The sequence below is a fragment of the Erigeron canadensis genome, chromosome 8 (genome assembly GCF_010389155.1).
Source record: "Erigeron canadensis isolate Cc75 chromosome 8, C_canadensis_v1, whole genome shotgun sequence".
In the NCBI taxonomy this organism is placed as follows: domain Eukaryota; kingdom Viridiplantae; phylum Streptophyta; class Magnoliopsida; order Asterales; family Asteraceae; genus Erigeron; species Erigeron canadensis.
In genome coordinates, this window is record NC_057768.1 from 771,301 (window position 1) to 795,966 (window position 24,666).

Here is a 24,666-nt window from a genome sequence, read left to right on the forward strand (position 1 = left end):
CAAAACGTAAACCGTAAAAAACCGGACTGGACCAAAAGATATATATGTGTATATATAATATATTTACTTCACATATTTATCAACTTTTACCGAAGATATTCTACTTACATATTTTAGTATTATGTGCAATATATTATCAGGTATTTTAGTTCAGATATATTATAAAAAAAATTTGGTAGACAATTATAAGATATTTTAATAAACATTTATTTATATACTTTTTCTTTCATTCTTTTCTATTTTTAGTTTATCCTTTTATTTTTTTCATCTTCATTACTCCACTATATTATACTCAAAGATCAAAATTATAAGACTCGAGTCCTACATCACCTTTAATATTTCATATTTTGTGAGTATAAAACATAATATAATTATAACTTTATTAGTGTTTTTATTAATAATATTAAGATCATAGTGTTCGTGATATTTATTTGAGTAATAAAATAGAGAAAAAAATATATATACGGAATATATATGCATAAAATTATTTGGGGATAAAAATGAAAAAAAAGAAATCACGAAACCGTTGAACCGGTCAAATCGGACTGGCTTGCATGGTTTGGTTTGGTCCGGTTTGACAACACACCTGGTCCGGTTTGGTTTGAAATAAGTTGAAACCGCGAATCCTGGTTTGGTTTGAGATTTAGTGAAAACCGGACCAAACCGAACCACGAACACCCCTAATTTTTACATCCCTATTTTACTAAAATGAACATGAATTTTACAATTAAGTCTACTATTAATGTTTATTTTCTCATAAATTCACAACCTTTAGACTGAACGGAGTAGCTGGTTCTTTCTTGTTTTTTTCGCTCGGAACTCCCGGGAACGCTCCATCTCGGCCCCGGGAGTCGTTCCGCCTCCTTATTTTGCATGCCCCGGCCAATATATAACGCGTCTTGTGAAGCCCGTTCTCTCTAAAACCCTTTTGTCTTTTCCTCCTTTTTGACTATTACCTTTGTTTTCCTTTTTATTTTCATCTTGGGGGTGGTGAGTTTGGTATATTTCTTTTATTTTTTTCTAGTTTTAACCTGTAATAATATGATATAAATGTGGTATTGAAGAAGATGATGATGGGTGCTTGTGTGGTGGTGGATATCTGATGGTGGGACCAACAACAACGATTATTTTATTTTTAAAACTTTTCTCAAATCAAGTTTAATTGTTGTTTTTTTATATTGTACGGGTAGGTGGTATTTGTTACCTATTGTAACAAATTTTTGGTTGGAATGAAAGTTGTCTTTAAAAAAAAATAAAAAAAAATAGGTATTTGATGGTGGGGCCACATGATAGGTGGGAGAGTTCCCTTAAAAAGCTACTCCATAGGCAGTCCACCTTCCAAACCCTACATTTCACATTCACCCCTCCTCCTCCTCCTCCTCCTCCATTCCCCTGCCTCCTCTAAAAATGTTTACCAATTAGAGGAAGGACGGAGATCAACCAAACATGTACGGATATATGTTTATGAATAACATGATCACAAAGATGGCCAATGGAAATACCACTTTGGCTCAATTTGGATCATCAATCGCTAGTCTTTTATTCGTGTTAGCCATAATCCAAAGATACATACCACACGACACTCGCGACTGGTTTGGAAAATACACACGACGATTCATGGCTCCGTTTTACCCTTATATCGAAATCAAGTTTCACGAATTCACTAGCGATCGTTTCAAACGTAGCGACTCGTATTCGATCATCGAGTCTTACTTAAGATCCACCACTACCAAAGAAGCCAAACGTCTAAAAGGCACCTTTGTTAAAAACAAGGACCAAAACCAAGTTGTGTCTTTATCAATGGATGATTATGAAGAAGTCGTGGATATTTACAAAGGTGTCAAAGTTTATTGGACATCTGGGAAAAGAACAGTACAATCCACCCGATATTCGGTGTCTTCTTTTGATCATCCATCGGGGGAAGAAAGAAGGTATTATAAAATATCGTTTCATAAGCGCTATAGAGAACTTATAATCGGGGATTATTTGAAACACGTGCACAAAAAAGGGAAAGAAATAAGGAGAAAAAACAGGTCTAAAAAACTATATACAAACAACGGGTCACACTGGACACAAGTTGTATTCGAGCACCCTTCTACTTTTCAAACTTTGGCTATGGATCCTGACAAGAAACAAGAGATTATTGAGGATTTGACGACTTTTAGTAAATCAGAAGAGTACTATGCTAGAATCGGGAAAGCATGGAAACGTGGGTATCTTTTATATGGTCCTCCTGGAACAGGGAAATCGACTATGATTGCCGCGATGGCGAATTTTCTAGATTATCATATATATGATCTTGAGTTGACTGCAGTGAGTGATAATACCTCGTTGAGGAAGTTGTTGATCGAGACATCAAGCAAGTCGATTATTGTTATTGAAGATATTGATTGTTCTGTTGACCTTACGAGTCAAAGGAAAAAGAATGAAACCGAAGAAGAAGAAGAAGCAAACGGGTTATCAGGAAAGAAAACGACAAGATCGGGTGATAAGAATGGTTCCAACACTAGTACTAAAGTGACGTTGTCGGGGCTTTTGAATTTCATAGATGGTCTTTGGTCTGCTTGTGGTGGAGAAAGGCTAATTGTGTTTACTACTAATTTTGTTGATAAACTTGATCCCGCGTTGATTAGAAGAGGGCGGATGGATAAACATATTGAAATGGGGTATTGTTCTTTTGAAGCGTTTAAGGTTTTGGCAAAGAATTATCTGTATTTGGAATCACATGAACTGTTTGATGAGATTCGTGTTATGTTGGAAGAAACTGATATGACTCCTGCAGATGTTGCGGAGAATTTGATGCCCAAGACTAGTCCAGGGGATCCTGAAATGAGCTTGAAAAATCTCATTGGTGCTCTTGGGGCCGTGAAACTAAAGAAGATTGCGGAGGATGAAGAGAAAAAGAAAGGTAGTGAGATCAAGAAAATTGCAAAAAATGTTGAGAAGAAATCAAGTGATGAGGAATGCAAGGTGTTGAAAGACGTTGTCGCAAATGGTTCAAGTGACAAGCCGGAGAAATGTGAAGCGATGAAGTAAGACAAACGCGAGAAATGGCAGGCTCACTTGTACATTTCTTTCAGGCATGGTATGTTATGGAACAGTTTGAATAAGCTAGTATGGATTTTGAGATGTTGCTTTTGGATATTTATATAGATAGAAGATGGGTCATTTCTTATCTCCATTTAAGTATTTAAAGTACTCTTAATTCAAGCGAAATAGTTCCTGCATTATCCTATAAATTAGCTTGTTTGTTCATTATGTTCTCCATATATTTCCATTTGTGTATACTTTAGTTGCTGACTTGCTGCCAGACACTAGTATAAGTGTAGAGAATGATACTATTTACTCTTACATCTAAACTACACAAATGACTAAGACACCAACATAGTTTTAATCAGTAGGGTTACTAGCAAAAAAAAAAAAAAAAGGCCGAAATTGGCCTTACAAGGTTACAATTATATATAGTTCCTAGAATCCTAGTTCTATAAACTTATTATAATAACGAGTTTGTCAACAAATCTTCCGTTACTGTCATGTAAAGTATTATGTGATGTGATCGATCAATTAAAAAAGTGAAGACATGTTATATAGTAGAAAATTGTAAATATTTGCGATTTGCGAAATACCAGTTAAGTGCCAATTAATCTACACTTTATTCTAATGTATGAAATGACTAGGATGTGCACACGGAAATAACATTTCTATAATTTCGCTCGTATTTTGGTTTATGAATACAGAAAGATGATCAAATCCAAATGAGCTCTGGTCTTTTGAGTTTTGAATATTCTATCCCTGGTCAATGGTCAATCATAGGTATATTTTCATCCGGGCTGAAATCCAAAGAGTTTCCATAGAGTGCCCACACTAAGGCCCAATACTAGTCCAATATGCTATTAATTCATTTATTTGACTTCGATTTTCAAATCTATATACAAACCAAGAGCAACAATAGTTAACCTCGTTATGAAGGTAGTACGAGGAATTAGGAATGTATAATTTAGACAATCATTATTGCATTCGCAAGTAGAAAAGACTTATTTAGTTTTCTCATTAAGACCTTTGTGACATTATAATGTGTTGATTTTTTTTTAATTTATGCAAAAATAAAATTTATACTTCACCGAGATTAATCAGACGGTGACATAACGATGACCGGCTTAGCCAGCCACTAACTCTTTTCAGTTTTTTACTTGTTTTTATAACAATTTTTAGCACGGAGTTCTTTTTGGTTTTTTTTTAGAACGACATTTTAATCTACTTTTACTTTTAAATTATATGTATGCCTAGAATGAAACTTAAAATTTTCAAAAAATAGATACCCTTAAGGTCTACCTTACCAATGGGTCACTAACCCCATTGGCATGGAGTGGTGTTGATATATGTAGTTGCAACGATTTGAAGGTGGACCCAAAAAGTCTATTATTTTCAAGATCACTTAAAGTCTATATTCTTTTCAAGATTAGCTTTTGTAGAAAAATATAGATAAAATAGACACTTATCATAGCAGCTAAATTGATTAACATTGACTAATTAAAATAGTTTTTACAGATCAAGAACAATAAAGAACTACATCGAAAGATAGGGTTTCAACCTAACGGTAGAAAGCAGCTACTACAACAACCAAACCCTATAATAAGTTACACAAATAGTCCCTTGTGTTATTATGAATACAAAAGTGATCCAAAGTAAAACTAAGAGATAAAAATAAACATGTTTAGTCCTTTGTAAATGCAAAACATGTCCTTCAAGTCCAAACTTCATCTTCATGCACATTTCATCTTCTAAACTGCTTCCTTTCATCAATTAACAAGGTTCCATGCTTAATCCTTAGCTCCTAGCAGTTAATTACCTACAATAACCATTCTAAGTAAGACAATTGATTTGATAAATTAACACTGTCCCACAAATCAATTGTGGAAGAAGTCAAACAGCCCAAGCTGCTCACACAGCTTGTTGTGTTGAAGGGATGTAATCCATTTTGTGAACAAGTCTGCAACATTTTCTTCAGACTGTATTTTGAAAGTTTTAATGACATCCAGATTTATTTTTTCTCTTACAAAAAATAAGTCAATCTCAAAATGCTTGGTTTTTTCATGAAAAACTGGGTTGGCACTCATCTGAATGGTAGCCTTGCTATCACAATGAACTGGAACAGGTTTATCTTGCCTAATTCCAAATTCATTCAAGATCTTAAGGACCCATATAATCTCACAAGTAATATCAGCTAAGGCACTAAACTCAAATTCAGCAGAAGATCTTGAAATAGTAGGCTGTTTCTTACTTTTCCAAGATATGGGTGAGCCACCTAGGAAAAGAGAGTATCCAGTAATACTTTTTCTGGCAGTCACCTTCTTGGCCCAGTCAGAATCTACAAAGGCTTTAAGACAGAGATCAGAGTTACCTTTTAGTAGAATGCCTTTACATGGTGAACCTTTAAGGTATCTAAGGACCCTTAAAGCAAGCTTGAAATGAGAAAAATAAGGATTATGCATGAACTGACTTAGCACATGAACAACAAAAGATATGTCAGGTTTGGTTAAGGTAAGACAAATGAGTTTCCCTACCAATTTCGGATATTCAATGATGTTCTTCAAAGGAAAATCATCTTTATTATCAACACAAGAACTGAGGTTTGGTTCAATGGGTGTATGTGAAGGTTTACACCCAAGCAAGCCAAACTCAGAAATAACATCAAGACAATATTTTCTAGGGTCAAACAAACCCCTTCTTTGTTATCTAAAACTTCAATACCCAAGAAATACCTTAGCTTGCCAAGATCCTTAATTGAGAATTTTTTTCCAAGAAAGTCTTTACAACTATTTATCTCTCTAATGCAATTACCAGTTATCACAATATCATCCACATACACAAGGAGAGCAACAAACACATTGTTCACAGATTTGATATAGAGAGAATAGTCATTCTTGCTTTGAACAAAACCATTTTCAATTAAGGTAGAAGTCAACTTTTCATTCTATTTTCTTGGGGCTTGTTTTAGCCCATAAAAAGATTTTTCAAGTGTACAAGCCCTAGGGTTAGTGGTAGAGTGATAACCAGGTGGTGGAACCATATAAACATCTTCAACAAGTTCACCATACAAGAAAGCATTATTCACATCTAATTGAAAGATAAACTGTTTTGAGTAGCAATAGTAATCAGAATCCTAATAGTAGTCATTTTAATTACAGGTGAAAAGGTTTCATCAAAATCAACTCAAACCTTTTGACTGTAGCCTTTGGCAACTAATCTAGCCTTATACCTATCAATGTCACCATTAGACTTGTATTTAATCTTATAAACCCATTTGCAACCAATGGGTTCTCTATTAGGAGGCAACTTAGTCAGTTCCCAAGTCCTATTTTTATACAAAGCTTCAATTTCAGCATTCATAGCATCAACCCACAATGAGTCCTTACAAGCTTCCTCATAAGAGGTAGGTTCAACATGTTTGTTTAGGTTAGAGACAAAGCATAGATTCTCAGAATTCAAATTAGAGTAGTTAACAAAATTAGATATGCTATGTTTAGTCTTATTACAAAGAACAAAGTCATTCAGATTTTTAGGAAGTCTTGTAGTTCTTGTGGATCTCCGTAGATCATTAGTATTTTGAGGGGCAGAATTACCATTACTAATATTTCCCTCAGAAATGTTTATTTCATCAAGAAGTGTTGGAGGATCCTCTTCACTAGTAATCCCCAAAGGACTGCCAAGGTAAAGAAGAGTCCCATTCTCACTAATGGATCCTCCTGGACTGCCATGGTGAGATGGTAAGTTGCCATCACTTCCAGGATTATGTCCTCTCCTTTCATCATTGGGAAGAGGAGCACAAGGGTGTTCACTATTATCAAAGAAATTATTATCAATAAAGTTTAAGAGAGAAATCTCTTCATCAGAAGAGTGTTTATTTTGAAAGGAAAGATGAACTCATAAAAACAACATCCCTTGAATAAAGGATGGTTTTATTTTCAAGGCTATAAAGTTTGTATCCCTTTTTGGCATCAGCATAACCAATAAGGACACACTTTTCAGACCTGCTACTAAACTTGCCAAAATTATGTAAGATAAAACATAAACACCCAAATACTCTTAAATGAGACAAATTAGGAGAGCAATTAAAGACAAGATAATAAGGAGATTTTCCACACAAAACAGAAAAGGGTAACCTGTTAATCAAGTAAGTAGCAGTCAGAACACACTCATTCCACATATTAAGAGGGACCCCCCCCCCCCCCTTGAAACATAAGAGATCTTGCAACACTAAGCAAGTGTCTATGTTTCCTTTCAACTATTCCATTCTGCTATGGTGTGTAAACACAAGAAGTTTGGTGAATAATTATCATCTGTTTAGTGAAGTGATTCATCTTCTGATTGATGAATTCACTCCCATTATCACTTTTGAAAACCTTTATTCTTTTATCAAATTGATTTTGCAAGAAATTATAAAAGTTTACAATGTTTTCAAAGGTTTCTTCTTCCCCTTTTAGTAAAAACACCGACACAGCTCTGGAATAATCATCAACAATGGTCAAGAAGTATTTATAACCTTCTTTACTTTGTATTTTGTAAGGTCCCCAAAGATCAAGGTGAATTAGGTCACCAACAGCAGTGGATTTATGCTCACTTAAGGGAAAAGGTTCCCTTCTTTGTTTAGCCTTATGGCAAATCTCACAAGGAGAAGTAAGAAAAGTGTTATCAAGTTTCAATCTGTCTTTTAGGACAGTGAGAACTTGATCTGCTGGGTGACCAAGTTTAGAATGCCAAGTAATTTTAGAAACATTACAAGTCAAATTAACATTTAGGCAGATAACATCATTCTTACCATTTTCATTTTCATCAAACAAGTGAAGACCACCTCACTCATTACCAGTCCCCACAGTTATTCTTGTTCTCAAATCCTGAATATAACAATGGTTTTCATCAAATCCTATAAAGAGCTTGTTGTCCCTAACTAAACAATGAACAGATAAAAGACTAACACAATATTCTAGAACCACAAGCACACCATAGAGAATTACATATCTATTCAGTTTTAGATTTTCAATTTTTACAACCTTGGCTTGTGCTCCATTTGGGTGACCCACAGTTAGACCAAGGTCAGAAACATCAATCACATCAAACATGCATTTATCAGAATTTGTCATGTGCTGGGTAGCACCGGAATCATTTATCCAACCCCTGATAGTTTTGGATGATTTATCAGATTGATTTGAACAAAAGAAAATATCAAAGTTTTTGTTAAAGAATGAGTTGGAATTGAAAAAAGTACCTCCCATGTTTCCATACACAGACTTAGACACATATTGTTCACTCAACATTTTCATCAGTTGATTGATTTGGTCATTGTTGAAGGGTAAACTTGACTTAGAAGGACCAACAACAAAGCTGGAGATGGGCTGAACAAAATTATGAGTATCTGAAGAGTTGATATGGTTGCTAGAGAAAGGTTTCACAAAAGATTGATAGTTGTTTCTTTTATCAAAACTACTATTGAATTTGTTACCAAATTGATTTCCATAACCAAAAGGTCTTCCCACAATCTCATAACACCTTTCAACAGTGTGGCCAAACTTATAGCACTTAGAACATTTTAGGTTAAGATTAGGTCCTCTTCTCACATCAGAATTTCTATTCTCAAAGGCTTTGTGTTCATGAATCCTGTTTTCAAAAGGTCTTTGTTCAAAAACTTTTCTTCTATTATCAAATGTTTTGGCAACAAAAGTAGAATTTTGAGGTTTTGGAGTAATCTCAACTGGAGAGGCTCTGTGAGATTCCTCTCTAGAAATGATAGCAAAAGTAGTTTTAACATTGGGAAGATGATCTCTGGTCAATATGTTACTACTAATTGGCAAATAAACATCATCCAGTCCCATAAGGAACTGCATGAGTTTGATCAGTTGATGGTGTTCTTGAAAACCTTTTGTAGCATTACAAGTACAAGTTGGAAGTTTAACAAGAGAATCAAACTGCCTCCAAAGGGCATTCAATCTGTGATAATAGTCAGAAAGGGTGCTTCCATTTTGAGATAAAGAGTTTATTTTATGGTGTAAATTGAAAGTTATTGAACCATCAACCTTATCATAGGTTTCTTTAAGTTCTTCCCAAACCACCATTGCCTCTTTAGAAAATATTTGTCCCAAATACACTTCATCAGATAAAGAACTAAGAATCTAAGAAAGAACCACAGAATTGCATCTATCCCATTGCTTAGCAAGCACATAATTATCAACAGGTTTTTCACATGAACCATCTATAAAACAAAGTTTATTTTTAGTTTCCAAAGCAAGTTCCATTGCACAAGCCCATATTTTATAATTTTTAGTTCCTTTTAGTTTCAAGCTTATCAAAGGAGTTCCAGTGGTATCACTGGCATGCAGATATAATGGGGTCACCAAAGTCAAGTTTACTGATAAGAGTCCCAAACACATTAATATCATGCTCAAAATCATCATTATCATGCCTCAAATTTTCATCTAACACATCAGCCATTTTGACAAAGAAACAGAATCAAATAAGAAAGATTAAGAAAGAAATACAACCCTAAAGAGCAAAGGAGCAGAGGCCAGATTCAAGGACACTTATAGTGCCTTGACAAGTATACTCAAATGCCCTTTCGTCTACCAAGAAAGGTTTGAACAGCAATAAGCAACAGAAATAAAAATAGTTAAGCAACAAACAGATAATAACTAGCAAAGACAAGCAGATTAATCAACTTTCACATAGAACTTGATAACAACCTTAAAAACTTCAATAACAACTTCAAAATAAACAGAGATAGACATTGCAGAACACCACATATAATCAAATAATCAACATAAAAAATACCAAAAAAAAGATCTCAACTTATAAGCCAAACCTCTTGATCTCAGATCCCTCCAAGACCAAGAAATGGTTTGCTACAGAGAAGAGTAGGATCAAGAAAGTCACAGTGGGGTTGCCAACAGTAATTCCAAATCATAAAAGGGACATAAGAAGAATCTAACCATTAGGCAGCATTTTACTCCTGAAGATAACTTGAAATCAACCCTCAAGGGAGTTGATGTCACAAGAATAGGAGAGGTAATCAGATCTATAAAGATCAGATCAGAAACTTAAATAAGATGAAGAACAAATCGACACAAGTAGCAAGGTTTAGATCTAGAGAGATTCAAACCCTACATACGAGCAATCAAAAAAGACGTCAACATTTTCCTATGTGGCATCACCATATCGATCCTAGAGACATGTCAGCATCCACGTAGTAACCTATTTTGCTTAGTCAGTCGCCACATAAGTATTTTAGAGTTATAGTCATATTTTATGAAAATTTGTTTAAAAATGTTAGAGGTGGGAATAGAACCCACAACCTCCAAGTTGGGAGGTAGGCTTATTTGCCATTTGAACCACATGATGTTTTGTTTAATTTTTGAGATCCATAATTAATAAACAACATTAACTCCTGTAATGCCCTATGAAATTAATAAATAGTGTTTGGATCCACACGTAAGTAATTTTACTCTTATTTTATGAAATAATAACTCACAATGAGTATAACCCGTAGGTTTCTTATTTATTTAATATTTGTTAGCTTTTATTAAAATTGATAGTTGAGATCATTTTTCCGTTAATACATATAAAAAATAAAATTGATAGTTTAATTATGATTTACGTATCATAACTACTATAAAACTGTTCACACTTAATAACTAATATAAAACTATAATATTGTTAGTTTTAAGATTTTTTAAGCCTTGATTGCTCGACACACCATTCATCGTTTTAGTTTTACCATTCCAAAACTCATTTGTATGTGATGAATTTATTTATAATTTTCTATTTACACGATTGTGCATATAATGAGATATATACATACTTCGTTGATCATTGAATATTTAACTTTGATATTAATTCATCATATTCTTAGCTTACAAGCGTTAACAGTAGCGCTAAGTTTTCTTATATTAGTATCTAATATTATTTTGTCAAAAGGAGGAGTATAACCTAGCATTCAACTTATTTCGTCAGATAGAACAATACCTTTTTAGATTCAAAGAAACCAATTTCCGTATCTGTTTGTTTTGCAATGACTATCTACAAAAGTCAAGGATAGAGTTTGCCCAATTGGTTTTACTTGAAGAATCTCATCTTTAGTTATAGTCAGTTTTATATTGTCGTTTCAAGAGTAAAAAAAAATGCAACAATTGAATGTTTTGATTTTTGACAATAATGACAAAACTACAAATTCCCCGAAAATATGTTATTTTCAAGGATTTTTTTTATCTATAATTTATTTTATATTTATTCTTTTTTTAATTTAAATTAACTAAGCAACACTTTCTTTATAATAAATATTAAGTACCTTCCCTGTATCGGTTACTCGTCATGAGATCCAAATTTCATACTTTACGTTTTTTTTTAATTGCACATTTTATGAGTTTCACATGAAAGCATATTTATAAATTCTATAAATTAATTTTATAAAATCAAATTAATAGCCTTTTCTGAAAGAAAGCCATATGAGATGAGACATACCTAAACCTGTTTTGTTGACTCACTTGCGAGATTTTTGGTTTTGGTTCAACTTTTCTATTAGAATTGTGACTAAATAGTAATAAGATCAAGGAGTCATGAACGATCAAGTGTTTCAAGGAGGTCAACCAGTTGTTCGCTTTAAGCATCCTAACATAGTTGAGTGTTTATATAATGTGGTGGTATTTTTATAATGGGTGATTCACTATGTCTATTTGGAGTACGTTTTAGTTAGTGTACTTGTGTATGTGTCCAATATGTTTATGCATGTAGGCATATAAATACGGTATGGAAAAGGTTAGGCATATTACGAGGTTGTGTTCATAAAATCATAAAAAATAGATTTATTATTTGTTTCAACTATAATTTACTTTTAACAAAGGCCTTTATGTGTTTAAATGAGGATGTGTTTCGTGAAAGGGGACAATTATCTTAACATATACAATTAATTGTAATGTAATTTCATATTTTTCTATAAGTAAAAAAAAAACTTAATATTTCAATGTCGTGTAGCTTAGTTATTGTTTTCATTTATCGTGTTACTTATGGATTATTGATATGTTAGTTATTGGAACCATATATCATAATGATGTATACATATAGGAACTGAAATGCAAAATTTTTTTATGGATACGCTACTACTTTGGCAAGAGACTTTTAACAAAACCTAAAGACATCATTTTTTCAATTTATTCTAAAACTAATAGTAAGTGAAAAAAAAAGTTAGTCTAAGACGAACCACATTAGATTTACTTGATTACTTGATATGAACCTGAATTACCGGATAAATAGCCTTGAATAGCCTTAGAGCAAGTGTTGGTTAGTATACGGGTGCTAAGTATTTATACGTGTCCAATATGTAGAGACATGTAGGCATATAAATACGGGTTGAAAAATGTTAGGGAAATGACGAGTTGTATTTATAAAATAATAATAAAAAAAAGATTTATTTTGGTTGGAACTAAAATTTGCATTCAGCAAGGGCCTAAAGATGTTAAACGATGTCGTGTTTTATAAAAAGGGGCAAACATCTTATCATATACAATGTAGTTTTGATTGTAATTTAATTTATGGTTTAGTATTTGTGAATGTAACTAACGATGCACGAATGTCTATAGTGTGAAAATACTAAAGTTGTGTTCATTGTATGAAATAACTTTCAAATCTTGTCTATTGTATGTAATCAGGTATACGTGGCAACCATATAGGCTGCCACTTGTAAGTTTTTGATTGGTTGGATACATACAATAGACAAGATTTAAAAGTTATTTCATACAATGAACACAACTTTAGTTTTTTCACACTATAGACATTCGTCTATAGTTAATTACATTCACAAATACTAATCCCTTTAATTTATTATGTTTCTATATGCCAATAAATATTAATATTAAGATATCTTGTAGCTTGTCACTCTAGTTCATATTTGATTATCTTAACGATGAGGCGACGATTTAGTTATTGTTTTCATTTTTTCTGTTACTTATAGATTATCGATATCTTAGTTATTAGAACCATATAATCTGATGTATATGCGTAGGAACTTAAATGCAAAAAGTGTTCATGGATATACAACTATTTTGGCAATACTTTTTGCAAAACCTAGATACATCATTTTCTTCCTTTATTCTAAAAAGTTAGTATGGTGCAAAAACACCATTTAGTAATGAAAATCGAAGACTATTCAAGGCTATATGTTTATCCAGTAATTCAAGTCAATATCAAGTAATGAAGATAAATCTAATGATGATCTTTTTTTAATTCTTAACAGTCTCTTATCTAAAAATGTTTTATCATTTAACACCTTTAGTTTTGTTGATATTTTATTGCTGATTCCGTATGAATATGTATTTTATTATGTGCACAACTTTTTACTTGAAATTTATATTTTTTTTATTGCATGTCATTTACGATTAATTATATAGAAAATAAAATAGTTCGGTGCAATGCACGCGTTTCACCTAGTTAAAATAATATGTGTATGCACTAGTTATATCTTATAACAATGGTAGATCGGTAGTGCTTTGAAAAGCATTATTTCAACATACTAACAAACGTTCTATTTTAACATAGATTATATCGAAGTTTGTGGGTAATCGGTCTAATAAAATTGGAAGAACACAAAACTTAAAATAATACTAAACAACGATTAATTAAATAAATATATCATATATGCAAAAAAGATTTTATGTATATAATTTGTAAATGTATGATTCTGATTACATAGTTACAAAGTTAGTATTATTAAATAGAAACATCTAATAATAATAGATACATACAGAAATAGATATATAAAAATCTGTAAAATAAAAGAAGGTAACAAAAAGGAAATAGAAAATAAAAGAAATTAACTGATTGATTGATTCATTTCTAATCGTGTAGTGTAAAAAGTGGTAACATGTGGTGTATGAACGCTCATATTAAATTGAAATAGAAACATAGTACATAGCTTTTTCAGAAAATAATATATAAGCATAACCAGGTACGAGACATGACAGTGTCTAATCCCAACCAAAGCTTTTCTTTTTTCTTTTGACGATGACCTATCTTATTTTAAAGGTCAATATATAACTCTAGAACAACTTTCTTTCTTTTTTTTTTAATCATTTATACAACAACTAGGTAGCATTATATCATTATATATTTATATTTATATATACGTTTAATAGCATCTAACTTAAACGCTATTAAAACAAACTTACAAGACTTCTCTTTTATTTTATGTTCTTTTTTTCAAATTTTTAACCAATTCCACTTAGGTGGGTTTGCCAGAGGTATCTTCTAAATCCACTATGTGGGTCTCGGAGGTGAGTTTTTCCCAAGGTCTCGGGTTCGAGTTTTGGGTTTCCCATCTCAAGGTATTTTCCATGAGCAGGGGTTGGAGATCCAGTGATTTGTTGGTTAAAATTGCCTTTAGCACGTCTGAATCGAAACTAACTTTACAAAAATAAATAAATAAATAAATAAATTTACATATATAATTTCGTATTTATTTTTGAAATCATCTCTCTTCTACTACTAGTAGCACCCGTCATTTAATATACAACAAATATAAGTAAACTGTTTAATATACAATCGCCTAAAGTAGGAAAAGTGTAAATGCCTATCAAGTCAGATAATTAATAGATAACTTAAACATTAAGGAGTAAGAATATATATCAACATTTGGATATAACATGGTTGAATCAAGTGGTTAAAACTCAAAGGTTCAATCCTCCCATGCAAAAGCCGAAAGTCTTTTTCTATCGTTTAGATAGGATTTAAAAGCAACCTCTCTATCTAGGTCTAATAAGGATGTCGCATCTCAACCTCCTCATACATCGTCAATGTATTAATACCTAAAAATTCCGTATTGGAAAACATGAACAATTATTGGAGATTTGGCGTACAACTAATTAAATAGAAGAAAAAACGGTCACTAACAGTGACTTGATTGTAACAGATTATAAACCTATAGTCATTACTTTAAAGTAAGTAGTACAATTAATTAAATGGAAGAAGAAGAAAATGGCACAAAACAGACATTTCTAAATACTGCTTTATACTTTTTACGACTTTTACCCAGCTAATCAAACGCTTATTATGGCCAAAAAGAAGCAGTTATGTATATGATCATTTCGATGGAGAATACTTAGAAAAGTTTGCATTATAAAAAAGTAACTTGTCAAGAAAATGAAAAAATAATTAGCCACATCAACCTTTAAAAAAAAGGGAGGGTTAAGTCAACTATATTTTATCCAATACAATTAATCAAGTACATTGTATTTAATTTAAATTCAGAGCATGTTACCTAACTATTTTGCTATTGTTTTATTTAATAAAATCAACGATTGCAAATTATTTTTTTAATAATATTTTGCTTGTATAAATTTTACTAATTTTATCTCTTTTACTTTTAATTCTGTTTTTATATTTACTTTTGAATAAAAAGAAATGTACGTTTTTTTTTCCTTTTTAAACTCAAGTTTATGTGCAATACAAGTCGCTGTAGATGGTATCCAAACAAAACAACACAAATATTGGCAACTTGGCGACTAGTAACAATCATTGTACCCTCACGTTTCCAACATGGAATTGTCAAGACATGAAAAAGACAAGAAGGCCGACTTAAAGACAACCACTAAACTATATAATGTCAAGATAATTAAAAACAAAACTTCTACTTATATATATCTCCACCATTAGAGAGAGAAAGAGAGGTCGGATTTTAACCATGATCATGTATAGACACAAAAGAGAGAAGATTTTAAAGAAGAAAAATAGGAGTTAAGGAAGTCTTGTCGCAGGAAAGATGACACTTGGGCACTTGGCATTGCATGATGCAGCTTCTGCTTACTGAAATAATCATGACGGCAACAAGTGTCATCTTTTCTGCAACGCGACTCCTTGTACATTCCGTTTTATGTCTCATTTCATCTAAATAAGTGTGTTGTCAGCATTTTGCGGCAAGGTATGTAAAGTCTCCCTTTTTTAGACTTCTGTTAGAGATAAACTTATATTGATACAACTCACAGGTCAAAAATGCAGATCATTTGTCGCTAGAATCTTTCATGTGAGAAAATCCATGTTTGTGTTTTATCGGTGATTTGCTCTGTTATATGGCCTGTTCCTGCAAAGCAGCAGGCTTTGATGTGGCAGCCATCTTCCCTATACTTGTTCCTGCAATATACCCGCCTGACCAGGCGTTCTGTAACAAAATGTAGAAACGAAATCATGAATAGGCATACAGTTCGTAGTTCAGAGAGTGGCAAGATGGCCTGGTCAGGTAGGTGGTGTAAGTATTTAAAATGGGATCGGGTTGAAGCGGGTACTGGTGGATGCAGGCTGGACAGGGTGGTTAAGCCATCTTTTGTATTTCTTCTAAATATGTTATAAATAACTAGTGTATATACTATATACATTAACGAAAATAATCTTATCACAATACTAATGTCTTTCTGAGCATACATGATTTAGGACATTGAAGAAATTAAGTTTTGACCCCATTCCCTTCTAGCATAACTTTCAGGACTTGCCCCAATTGCGATGTAAGACAAACCTGAATGACCCATTTATATGTCAATGGGTCGAGCTTGCCATGAGCCAAAAAAGACCAAACATGGATGCATTTATTTCTCAATTGTAGATTTTACCTGGAAATTGAAACCTCCTGTTATCCCATCAACATTTAGCACCTACATATTACATGGTTATAACATTTAGATGACATTATTGGACCCAAAGTTCATGAGATCTCATGGCTCATTAGCTTGCTTTTTCCATTTCACATTTTCATTTAGTGGGTCTCATCCCCGTTAATCACTATATCATATAAATAAACTGAAATGGGCCACTTCATAACGGTGCATGAACTAATGCCCTCTACTTTCAGATACTGAATAGTTCTTTCATATACAAGGTATGCGTGAAATAGACCTTATAAAAAAAAATGAAACCTAAGTGATTGAAAAAACTTCAATTAAAAATACCTCTCCAGCAAAGAACAAACGGGATTGAATCCTGCTCTCCATAGTTTTGAGTGAGATCTTCACGCAAATCACAAATTTAGTTATGAAATGCAACAAAAACCACAAGCAATCGAAGTGTGTGTTTGTGTGTGTGAGTGTGTGTGAGAGAGAGAGAGAGAGTGGGTGGGGAGGGGGAGGAGAGAGAGAGAGAGAGAGAGAGAGAGGAAACCTCAGACAACGGAACCCCTCCAGCTGTGACAAATTCATCCTTAAATTGGCCCTAAATCAACGCATTTACTTGCTAAATTAAATACATATCTAGAAATATAAGTGGCACAACATGCAGGTAAGCTAGATTGGACAATGTTTCACATGGGTAGATATAATAGCAAGTGTCTGAACTGGTTGAGTCGGTTTGGGTTGATCATCACCTTTTGTACATTTTTTTTTTTTTATCAAATCTTATAGATAACAGTATGTATATCCTGATTACAAACACTACGATAACAACTATTTAATTAATTTGAATAACATACTTGAGAGGCTATAAACACTTAAATATACTGTGGATGGTTTCTAAACCAAACTACATGCTTGGTATTCACGAGTTCATATAAAAAAAGCACCATTGGGGTTGTTATCGGTAAGATGAACTCATGTATACAGTACCAATTTTGACTTATATGGGTTTCACTTGCCCTCTCTACAAAAAGCATACATATATGTAACAATGGAAGAGTTGAATGGTACCTTTCCTTTCACTATAAATGAACACTGCTTTAACAGAGCCGCAACCGACATCAACGAATTATTTGAAATGGAAGCCCATAAGATATCTTCATCTATACCCTACACATGAACATCTTTCAGTTAACAATTCCTCCCAAAGCTAACCACATATTAAAAATAAAGTGAACATACAACCTGACGGTTTAACAAGTATTTCCAAAATCTCTTCATCAGCCCAAGTTCAGGAGGGTATGAACCAACCACTTTTTGCTTCTGTAAAATGTTAAATATATACATATATATATATAAGAAAAAAATGAAAGGCTACAAAATGGCGTCCCATAACAACGCCAAGTACTTTGAGAAAATACAAAATCAAATTCTACTAGAAGCATTTATTAAATTTAAAAGAACCGTTTCAACCTGTGTATATAAAAATGGATCAATTCAGTCTATATTTTTATTAATAAGCGGTTGGACAGGACTAAACACGGAGGAAAAACACAAGTCGCCCAAAATATATTCAAGTGTTTACAACCTCCTAAATTGCTTCAGTGAAACATATTGAATGATTATTCTAATAAAAACTGTTATTACAAAATTTCGATAATAACTTTTTATAAATAAATAGTAGAGCAGGGTAAAGTCCCCCCTCAAAATTTATCCACTTTGACCACTTATCAACTTGATCATACACCCATTTTCCACACATAATTAAACCCAAAAACAGAAAGGCACTCAAATGTTGACCAAACGATAAGGTGCTTCAAGTTTAAGCTACGCAAATCAAATTACCGGAAACTTCTTTTTGTGTTGAGATAATGAAGACTTTAGATCTTCACCATGAATATCAGGACAAAAATCCACAATAAGCGTTCCTGAATAGATAATCAACCGAAGTCAGAGAATGAGAATTAGACTAGTTTGAGTGAATAAACAAATTGATTCCTTGCCTTTGTAGGCTGAACCAAAAAGATCACGCGCACCCCAAGCAGATAACCGAAGGACTACTGGACCACTAAGTCCCCAATGTGTGACTAACATTGGCCCAACCTAACAACAAAGTTAAGTCAGAAACAATGCATTTGTTATTACGTACAAGTCCCGTGAGAAAAAAACATGCCTGGGTAAGCTCTGGAATGTTCTTCTGCAAAGTTTCAAGCTTTAAACTTGCCTTAACGTTTGGGAATGTAATCTAGAAATAATCAAAATGTTACCATATAAGAAAGAAATGATGAGAATCACTTTTAATATAACTTTATTACACAATATATGGGTGAGAAAAATTACCCCAGATAACTCTGTTAACTGGATATCATCAATCTTGAATGTAAATAAGCTTGGTACTGGTTTAATTATAGAATGGCCTAGTTGTGTGGCAAGATTGTATCCCTGTAATAGCAGCATTATGTCTTAGATTGAGAAATACAGTTATAAAATATTTTATGATAAAGAATGTTAGTAAACCTAACAAAGAAACCTGCTGACTGCTGCCACTAGCAATTAGCAGATAATCCGCTTCAACAAAATCTATATAATCAATTGTACGCTTCTCAATCTTCAGCATAAACTTGCCACCAGAAGAAATCGAAGCTGAAGTTACAGACTTCCCCGTCTGTAGAGTAACTGTTTTTATAAGGCATCAATTAAGGAAGACAACTGATGTGAAAACATGAATTTCCTAATACTGATTGAGAAGTCGGAACAAGTTTTAAGGGTGTTTGGATGTGCATTGAAAGTGATTACAATAACTTGAAGTTGTAAAATCCAGTTTGGAAAGAAAATTAAGCTAAACATGTGCTCAAGATTAAAAAGTATTGCCAACTGAACATAGCTCAAGGGTTACCCACACCCGCAACAAATGGGCCTGCTGGAGAGACTTTTTGAGATTATCTGAGTATCTAAAAGTAATTATTGACATACATGTGAAAGTATTACAGACTTACAATAATGACATAATTTCTCTATATTAAAGCCTTTAGAAGGGTGAATCCGTGTATGCACTAAAAATAAACTTATGTGACTTTCAACTTCCTTTACTCGTCCGACCCATTTAATCTGTTTGAGAAAATACATAACCCAAATCGGCCCATTCATATGTATATGATATAGTCACCTCTAAATAACCATTTTAGAAGTGCACATCCAAACCATTAATGAGACGCTTTAAATAATGTGGATTTGAAAAGTTATATGAGGTACCGTAAACTTTGGAAAAAAAAAAAAAAGTTCAGCTACAATCAATTGGCATATCTGGTGTCAGAGACTCGTAAACAATTCCGTTTCTTTGGGGGTCATTTGGGAATATTAAACAGATAAGCTTAAAAAATAGAATTACTGTAGGTACAATAATAGGAAATACCTCCCCTTTGCCTTGCTTCATTTAGCAAGCAATCGACTATAGTAGACGAATTATCGCTCACTGGAAAAACCCTTCCATCTTCCTCGATCTAAAAGGCAAAACATAGTAAAATCCAGGTGAAACCACAATACATACCTAATATGCAGTTCAATTTTTGAGACAAGTATGCAAAGAAAACACTACAATCTACAAGAATGAACCACTTTGGACATTAGGTATCCAATTTGATGGTTGTTCCATTAAAATTTCCATAAATGATCTAAAAATCACTGATTCTTACAAAGTGGATTATTCTTTATGAATGTTCTCAACATCAAAGATACATTATTTGCAACGCAAAGCTATGTACATAAATTGAAAAAGAAGTTTTTTATAAATGTTGAAGTGAAGTTTAGAATCTGAAGCAGCCACATATAATACCTTCAATTTGACTCCATGATCAGAAAACCATGCCATGGTATCCCCGGGACCATGAACACTAAAGAATGAACCTCGGAATTCTTTACTTCCCCTCGGATACTTTTCTGCCAAAATCTATGACAATAGTTAAGCATGATAAAAATAAGGGTCACTTGTTTAGAAATGTATCCAAGTATAGCCCAAAACCCACATTACGTATCCAACTTAAAATGATTCTTTCAGCCATCAACACACACACACACACACACACACTGTTCTGAAACATCACCTGGAAATAAAGGAAGACCAAGTGCAGGTTCCCAAGGTATGTTATTCCCTTTAATGTGCATATCCAACTTTCAAATACTACTAATGCAAGTATCCGCCTGTACTTTTATGACGTAACAACTTATATGTTTGCCATGTGGCGGCTTATATAGATGACACATTAGCAACCATACAATCGGATAGATACAATATCAATATTTCAAAATTGATTACACACACTATATAATCATTTTAAGTTGGATCCATAAGACGAACTTCAGTTTAACTTAAATACATTTCCAAACACATATCCCTAAAAGTAATATACATATACATACATACATACAAATACTTAAAAAATAAACACACCATATTGTCGACACAATGCCCATTTGTAACGTTACAACGACCACCTCCCGATATTTTAACCTAACATGAAATCAATTTTCCATTAGCAAAAAAATCTAAAAACAATATATACATACATACATACATATATATATATATAGGGGACAATCAAATAAGAACACTATATATATATATATGTGTTTGAAGGAGAAAGAACGAAACCTTAGCTAAGGGTTTGGCTTTTTCGATAACGATAACATCAAGATTAGGAGCTAAAGTTTTAGCTGTAATCGCACTATATATTCCGGCAGCTCCACCACCAACTACCACCATCTTTTCATCACTACTACTGACCTATCAATTCATCCTCATTTTAATTTTATATATATATATCAAAATAATAATGTAAATTATAAGAGTTAGAATTACCTGGGGTGATTTAGATAGGATGAGAGTGGTGAATGTTTTAGGAAAACGACGTCGTATTGACGATGGAGAGTGGATGTGAAATTTGGTGAAGGTGTGAGAATTTGAAAAAGAAGGAGGTATAATGATATTGTTAATAATAAAGCGAGAAACGGTGGCGGTGGTGTTCATGGCTGTGAGTTTGGCCGGACTTCTGTTTTACCGGTGGCCGTTGTTTATCCAAAATTAACGACGGGGTTTATGTTCTTTTTTTTTTTTGGTGAATACGACACGACCCCTTCTAATTCATGAAAAATACAAATCACACCCTAAAATTGTTGCTATCGTCCTATACATGACGTCATGAGTCATGACCTAATCGAGATATAATGTGATTATCGTTAAATCCGTTTTTAAGCGGGGTATTTGGGTTTTTGATAGGTTTATTGCCTTATTGGGTTTTAAATGGAAATGCAATCTTGATTGTACTGAAGTACTGATTGTTTCTTGGAGTCAAGTGACACTATACGTTTATATATTTGCAATTTTAGCACGAAAGGAAGAATATAGTTGGAGAGGATATACAAAATAAAAAAAATTAAAATTTAAAAGTTTTTAACATCTAATATTAGTGAATAGACTGCTTTATATTTTGGCAATGATTGTCATATTCCCAAATTTGATAAGGTTACATGTTAAGTCAATGAGCTCTTGGTCTAATGGTCCAAATGAGAAGTGAGAGGTTTTGTCTCTCTAGAGGTCCTGGAATCAAATCTGAAATTATCGCTTCATTAATAACTTTGGGATAACTAAATACTAACATTTGAGGTTTATAAAAAAAAAAAAACTAAGAGCTCTTGAGGTCGAATTTATAGAACTTCTAAAAATATATAATGACAAGATCACTGTTTCTATGCAAACTACTGGTAATGGATACTAGAGTTCATAGCATATTAACTCTAGCATTTTGCCTAATTAACTGATGAAAGGAGAGGACTGTTTTGGTTAGATGATCCATGTTCATCTGTAACATCCAAATCCTTGTTCGCTTTGTTCTTCTCTTTCGCTTGCCCCCACATCACGGAATAAAATCCAGTAGCAACTATCACTGCTCCAATGGCGCTACATATACAAAATTACAAATGCAAGATTCAAGAACATGCTAATATGTAATCACTCAACTTGACCAACAAGCTCAAATGAGTTTAGACAAGTAGGAAGCATATATGTTTCAAATATTCAAAAATTGTGAAAAAGCCAAATCAGTTACCTTCCTAAATGAAGTGAATCGCCAAGAAATGTGACACCCATGATGACTGCAACAAGTATTTGAATAGGCGAGAACATGGACACAAAAACCGGACCTCTTTTCTTCAAGCACCATGTCACAACATTAAACCGAATTGCATTAGAAAATACTGCCTGTTAAAAGAATATGTCAATCCACAAAACACTAAAGTCACCAACCCAACTTGAATATAGTATAGTGGTGAAAAGTACACAACTTACTCCAAAAACAACAGAAGTTGCCTCAATTCTATTGTATAGTACCCAAGCACTTGGAGTTCTTTCTAGGAACGGAGATAGAGCTATACATTGAATCGTCCCAAAGAGGCTGAAGAAAAAGACAACAGTTTGTTGATCTGGAAAAACTCTTGCTGTTGCTGTCTGGATGCATATAATTAACAAGACATTAATAGCTTAAAATAGTCTACATTTTTTAGCAACTAAGGCAGATCTTACTTGTATAACATTCCATACAGAAGCGACGATTACACCAACAAAAAGAATCAAGCCGCCATATACCCAACTCGATGGTTGTGACAAAACGAGCTGATTAGATGGATCACGTGAGGGGATCGTTTGAAAAATTATCGGGCCTTGATAGAATGTGCACACCATCGCTCCTGATATTGCAATTATGGTACCAAATAATTTTGCTAGACCACTTGAACTTCTTATGTCTACTTTCTCCATCCTTAAACACTTATACAACAGGTTGAGAAGGAAGTAATCCATATAAATAATGTCAGACAACGAACTTTGTAAATTTCACAATTGGATACCTAACAATGACAGCAAGCAAAAATATGTTTGCGGGAACCAAATTCGTGATGGCACTGGCCAAGGTTGGAGAGCTGTAATAAATACCTGCATACACCAGTACCTGCAGAAGACAAATCCTACAAACAACCCATATATGTAAAGTTTGTTACTTATATGATCACATATTTTTTCCGTTTTAAAGCAGTTTACGTATATGCTCTTTATGTTTTCATTGCCTAAACTATTGTCATTTTTGGGCATGTATACTCAAACATCATTATGAGTTCGAGCGCTTACCCCAAAAGACCAAGGATGAAGAATCTGAATAGAATACGAAAACTGAGTGGAGGACGTTCAACATCTCTAGACAAAAGTTAAGTATGATGATTGGCATTTACTTCATGGAGTAACAAAAAGAAAAAAAAAAAAAAAAAAAAAAAAAAACAGAAATGGAGAACCACAAACCTGAAGATATGAACAATGAAAAATGGAAGAAGAATCAATGTTCCAAGCGCATTATGGTACACAATGTAGACAATACTCTTCATGCCAGCATTCATTGCGGCTTTGACAATGGTCAACGCGACCACATCTAAGATGATCACAATCAGCATAGTAACAAAGGGCAGAACCTCATCTATCCATGACCATGTCTTACTATGTATTGCCATATTTTCCTCAGTCAAAAATGTGGAGAGAAGTAAGAAGAATCATTTGAATCATGTGATTTATGTTGACTTTCATATCATTTCCCTATAAAAACAATTGTTTTGTGAGAACAATGAAGACTTCATTCCAACCAATGCTAAGTTATAAGCATATTAGATATTCTATCAACATCTATCATAACATAGCCATGTGGTTTATTTTGAAATGTAAAAAACAAAGGATGGATATTAGTTAAAAATATCACTTGTTTCCATAAAATCCACCCTGCATCTAATTTAAACAAGTTTTTACATGATTAACTATAAAAGTATCCTCCTAAACTTATGTTGCCTGATGGAGTCTGATGATTGGGAGTTTGTGACAATGATCTAGTCGTTGCTCATGGACCACCAGGTCGAAGGGCCACCAAGCACCTCGATTGTGGCCCCGCTCCCAGCAGAGTAGACGGGGGTCAAGGGGCCGCCCTTTAAGAGATTTGACACAACTGTT

General features: G+C 33.3%; 3 protein-coding genes across 4 annotated transcripts; 1 reads left to right on the plus strand and 2 right to left on the minus strand.

The window, feature by feature from the left end:
• The first annotated feature begins 1,352 nt into the window (after positions 1–1,352).
• Positions 1,353–3,255, plus strand: LOC122578666 (AAA-ATPase At3g28580-like). Its single transcript, XM_043750682.1, has one exon. The coding sequence runs from the start codon at positions 1,447–1,449 to the stop codon at positions 3,034–3,036; it is 1,590 nt and encodes a 529-aa protein (XP_043606617.1). The 5' UTR covers positions 1,353–1,446; the 3' UTR covers positions 3,037–3,255.
• Positions 3,256–15,649: 12,394 nt separating this feature from the next.
• LOC122578628 (uncharacterized protein YtfP) lies at positions 15,650–21,731 on the minus strand. Of its 2 annotated transcripts, XM_043750626.1 has the most exons (16): positions 21,487–21,731; positions 21,280–21,411; positions 21,079–21,138; positions 20,464–20,577; positions 20,044–20,131; positions 19,162–19,307; positions 18,972–19,073; positions 18,805–18,876; positions 18,635–18,734; positions 18,477–18,559; positions 17,877–17,954; positions 17,703–17,801; positions 17,182–17,232; positions 16,974–17,030; positions 16,638–16,679; positions 15,650–16,192 (listed from the first exon to the last, which is right to left on the minus strand). In XM_043750626.1, the coding sequence occupies exons 1-16, from the start codon at positions 21,652–21,654 to the stop codon at positions 16,100–16,102; spliced, it is 1,485 nt and encodes a 494-aa protein (XP_043606561.1). In that variant the 5' UTR covers positions 21,655–21,731; the 3' UTR covers positions 15,650–16,099. The 2 variants fall into 2 exon arrangements, with proteins under 2 accessions (XP_043606561.1, XP_043606562.1); XM_043750627.1 differs by lacking the exon at positions 16,638–16,679.
• A 702-nt stretch (positions 21,732–22,433) lies between these two features.
• Positions 22,434–24,179, minus strand: LOC122609773 (WAT1-related protein At5g40240-like). Its single transcript, XM_043782715.1, has 7 exons — positions 23,974–24,179; positions 23,806–23,871; positions 23,529–23,645; positions 23,206–23,440; positions 22,972–23,130; positions 22,733–22,884; positions 22,434–22,584 (listed from the first exon to the last, which is right to left on the minus strand). Exons 1-7 carry the CDS (start codon positions 24,177–24,179, stop codon positions 22,434–22,436), a joined length of 1,086 nt encoding a protein of 361 aa, XP_043638650.1.
• Between the last annotated feature and the right edge of the window lie 487 nt (positions 24,180–24,666).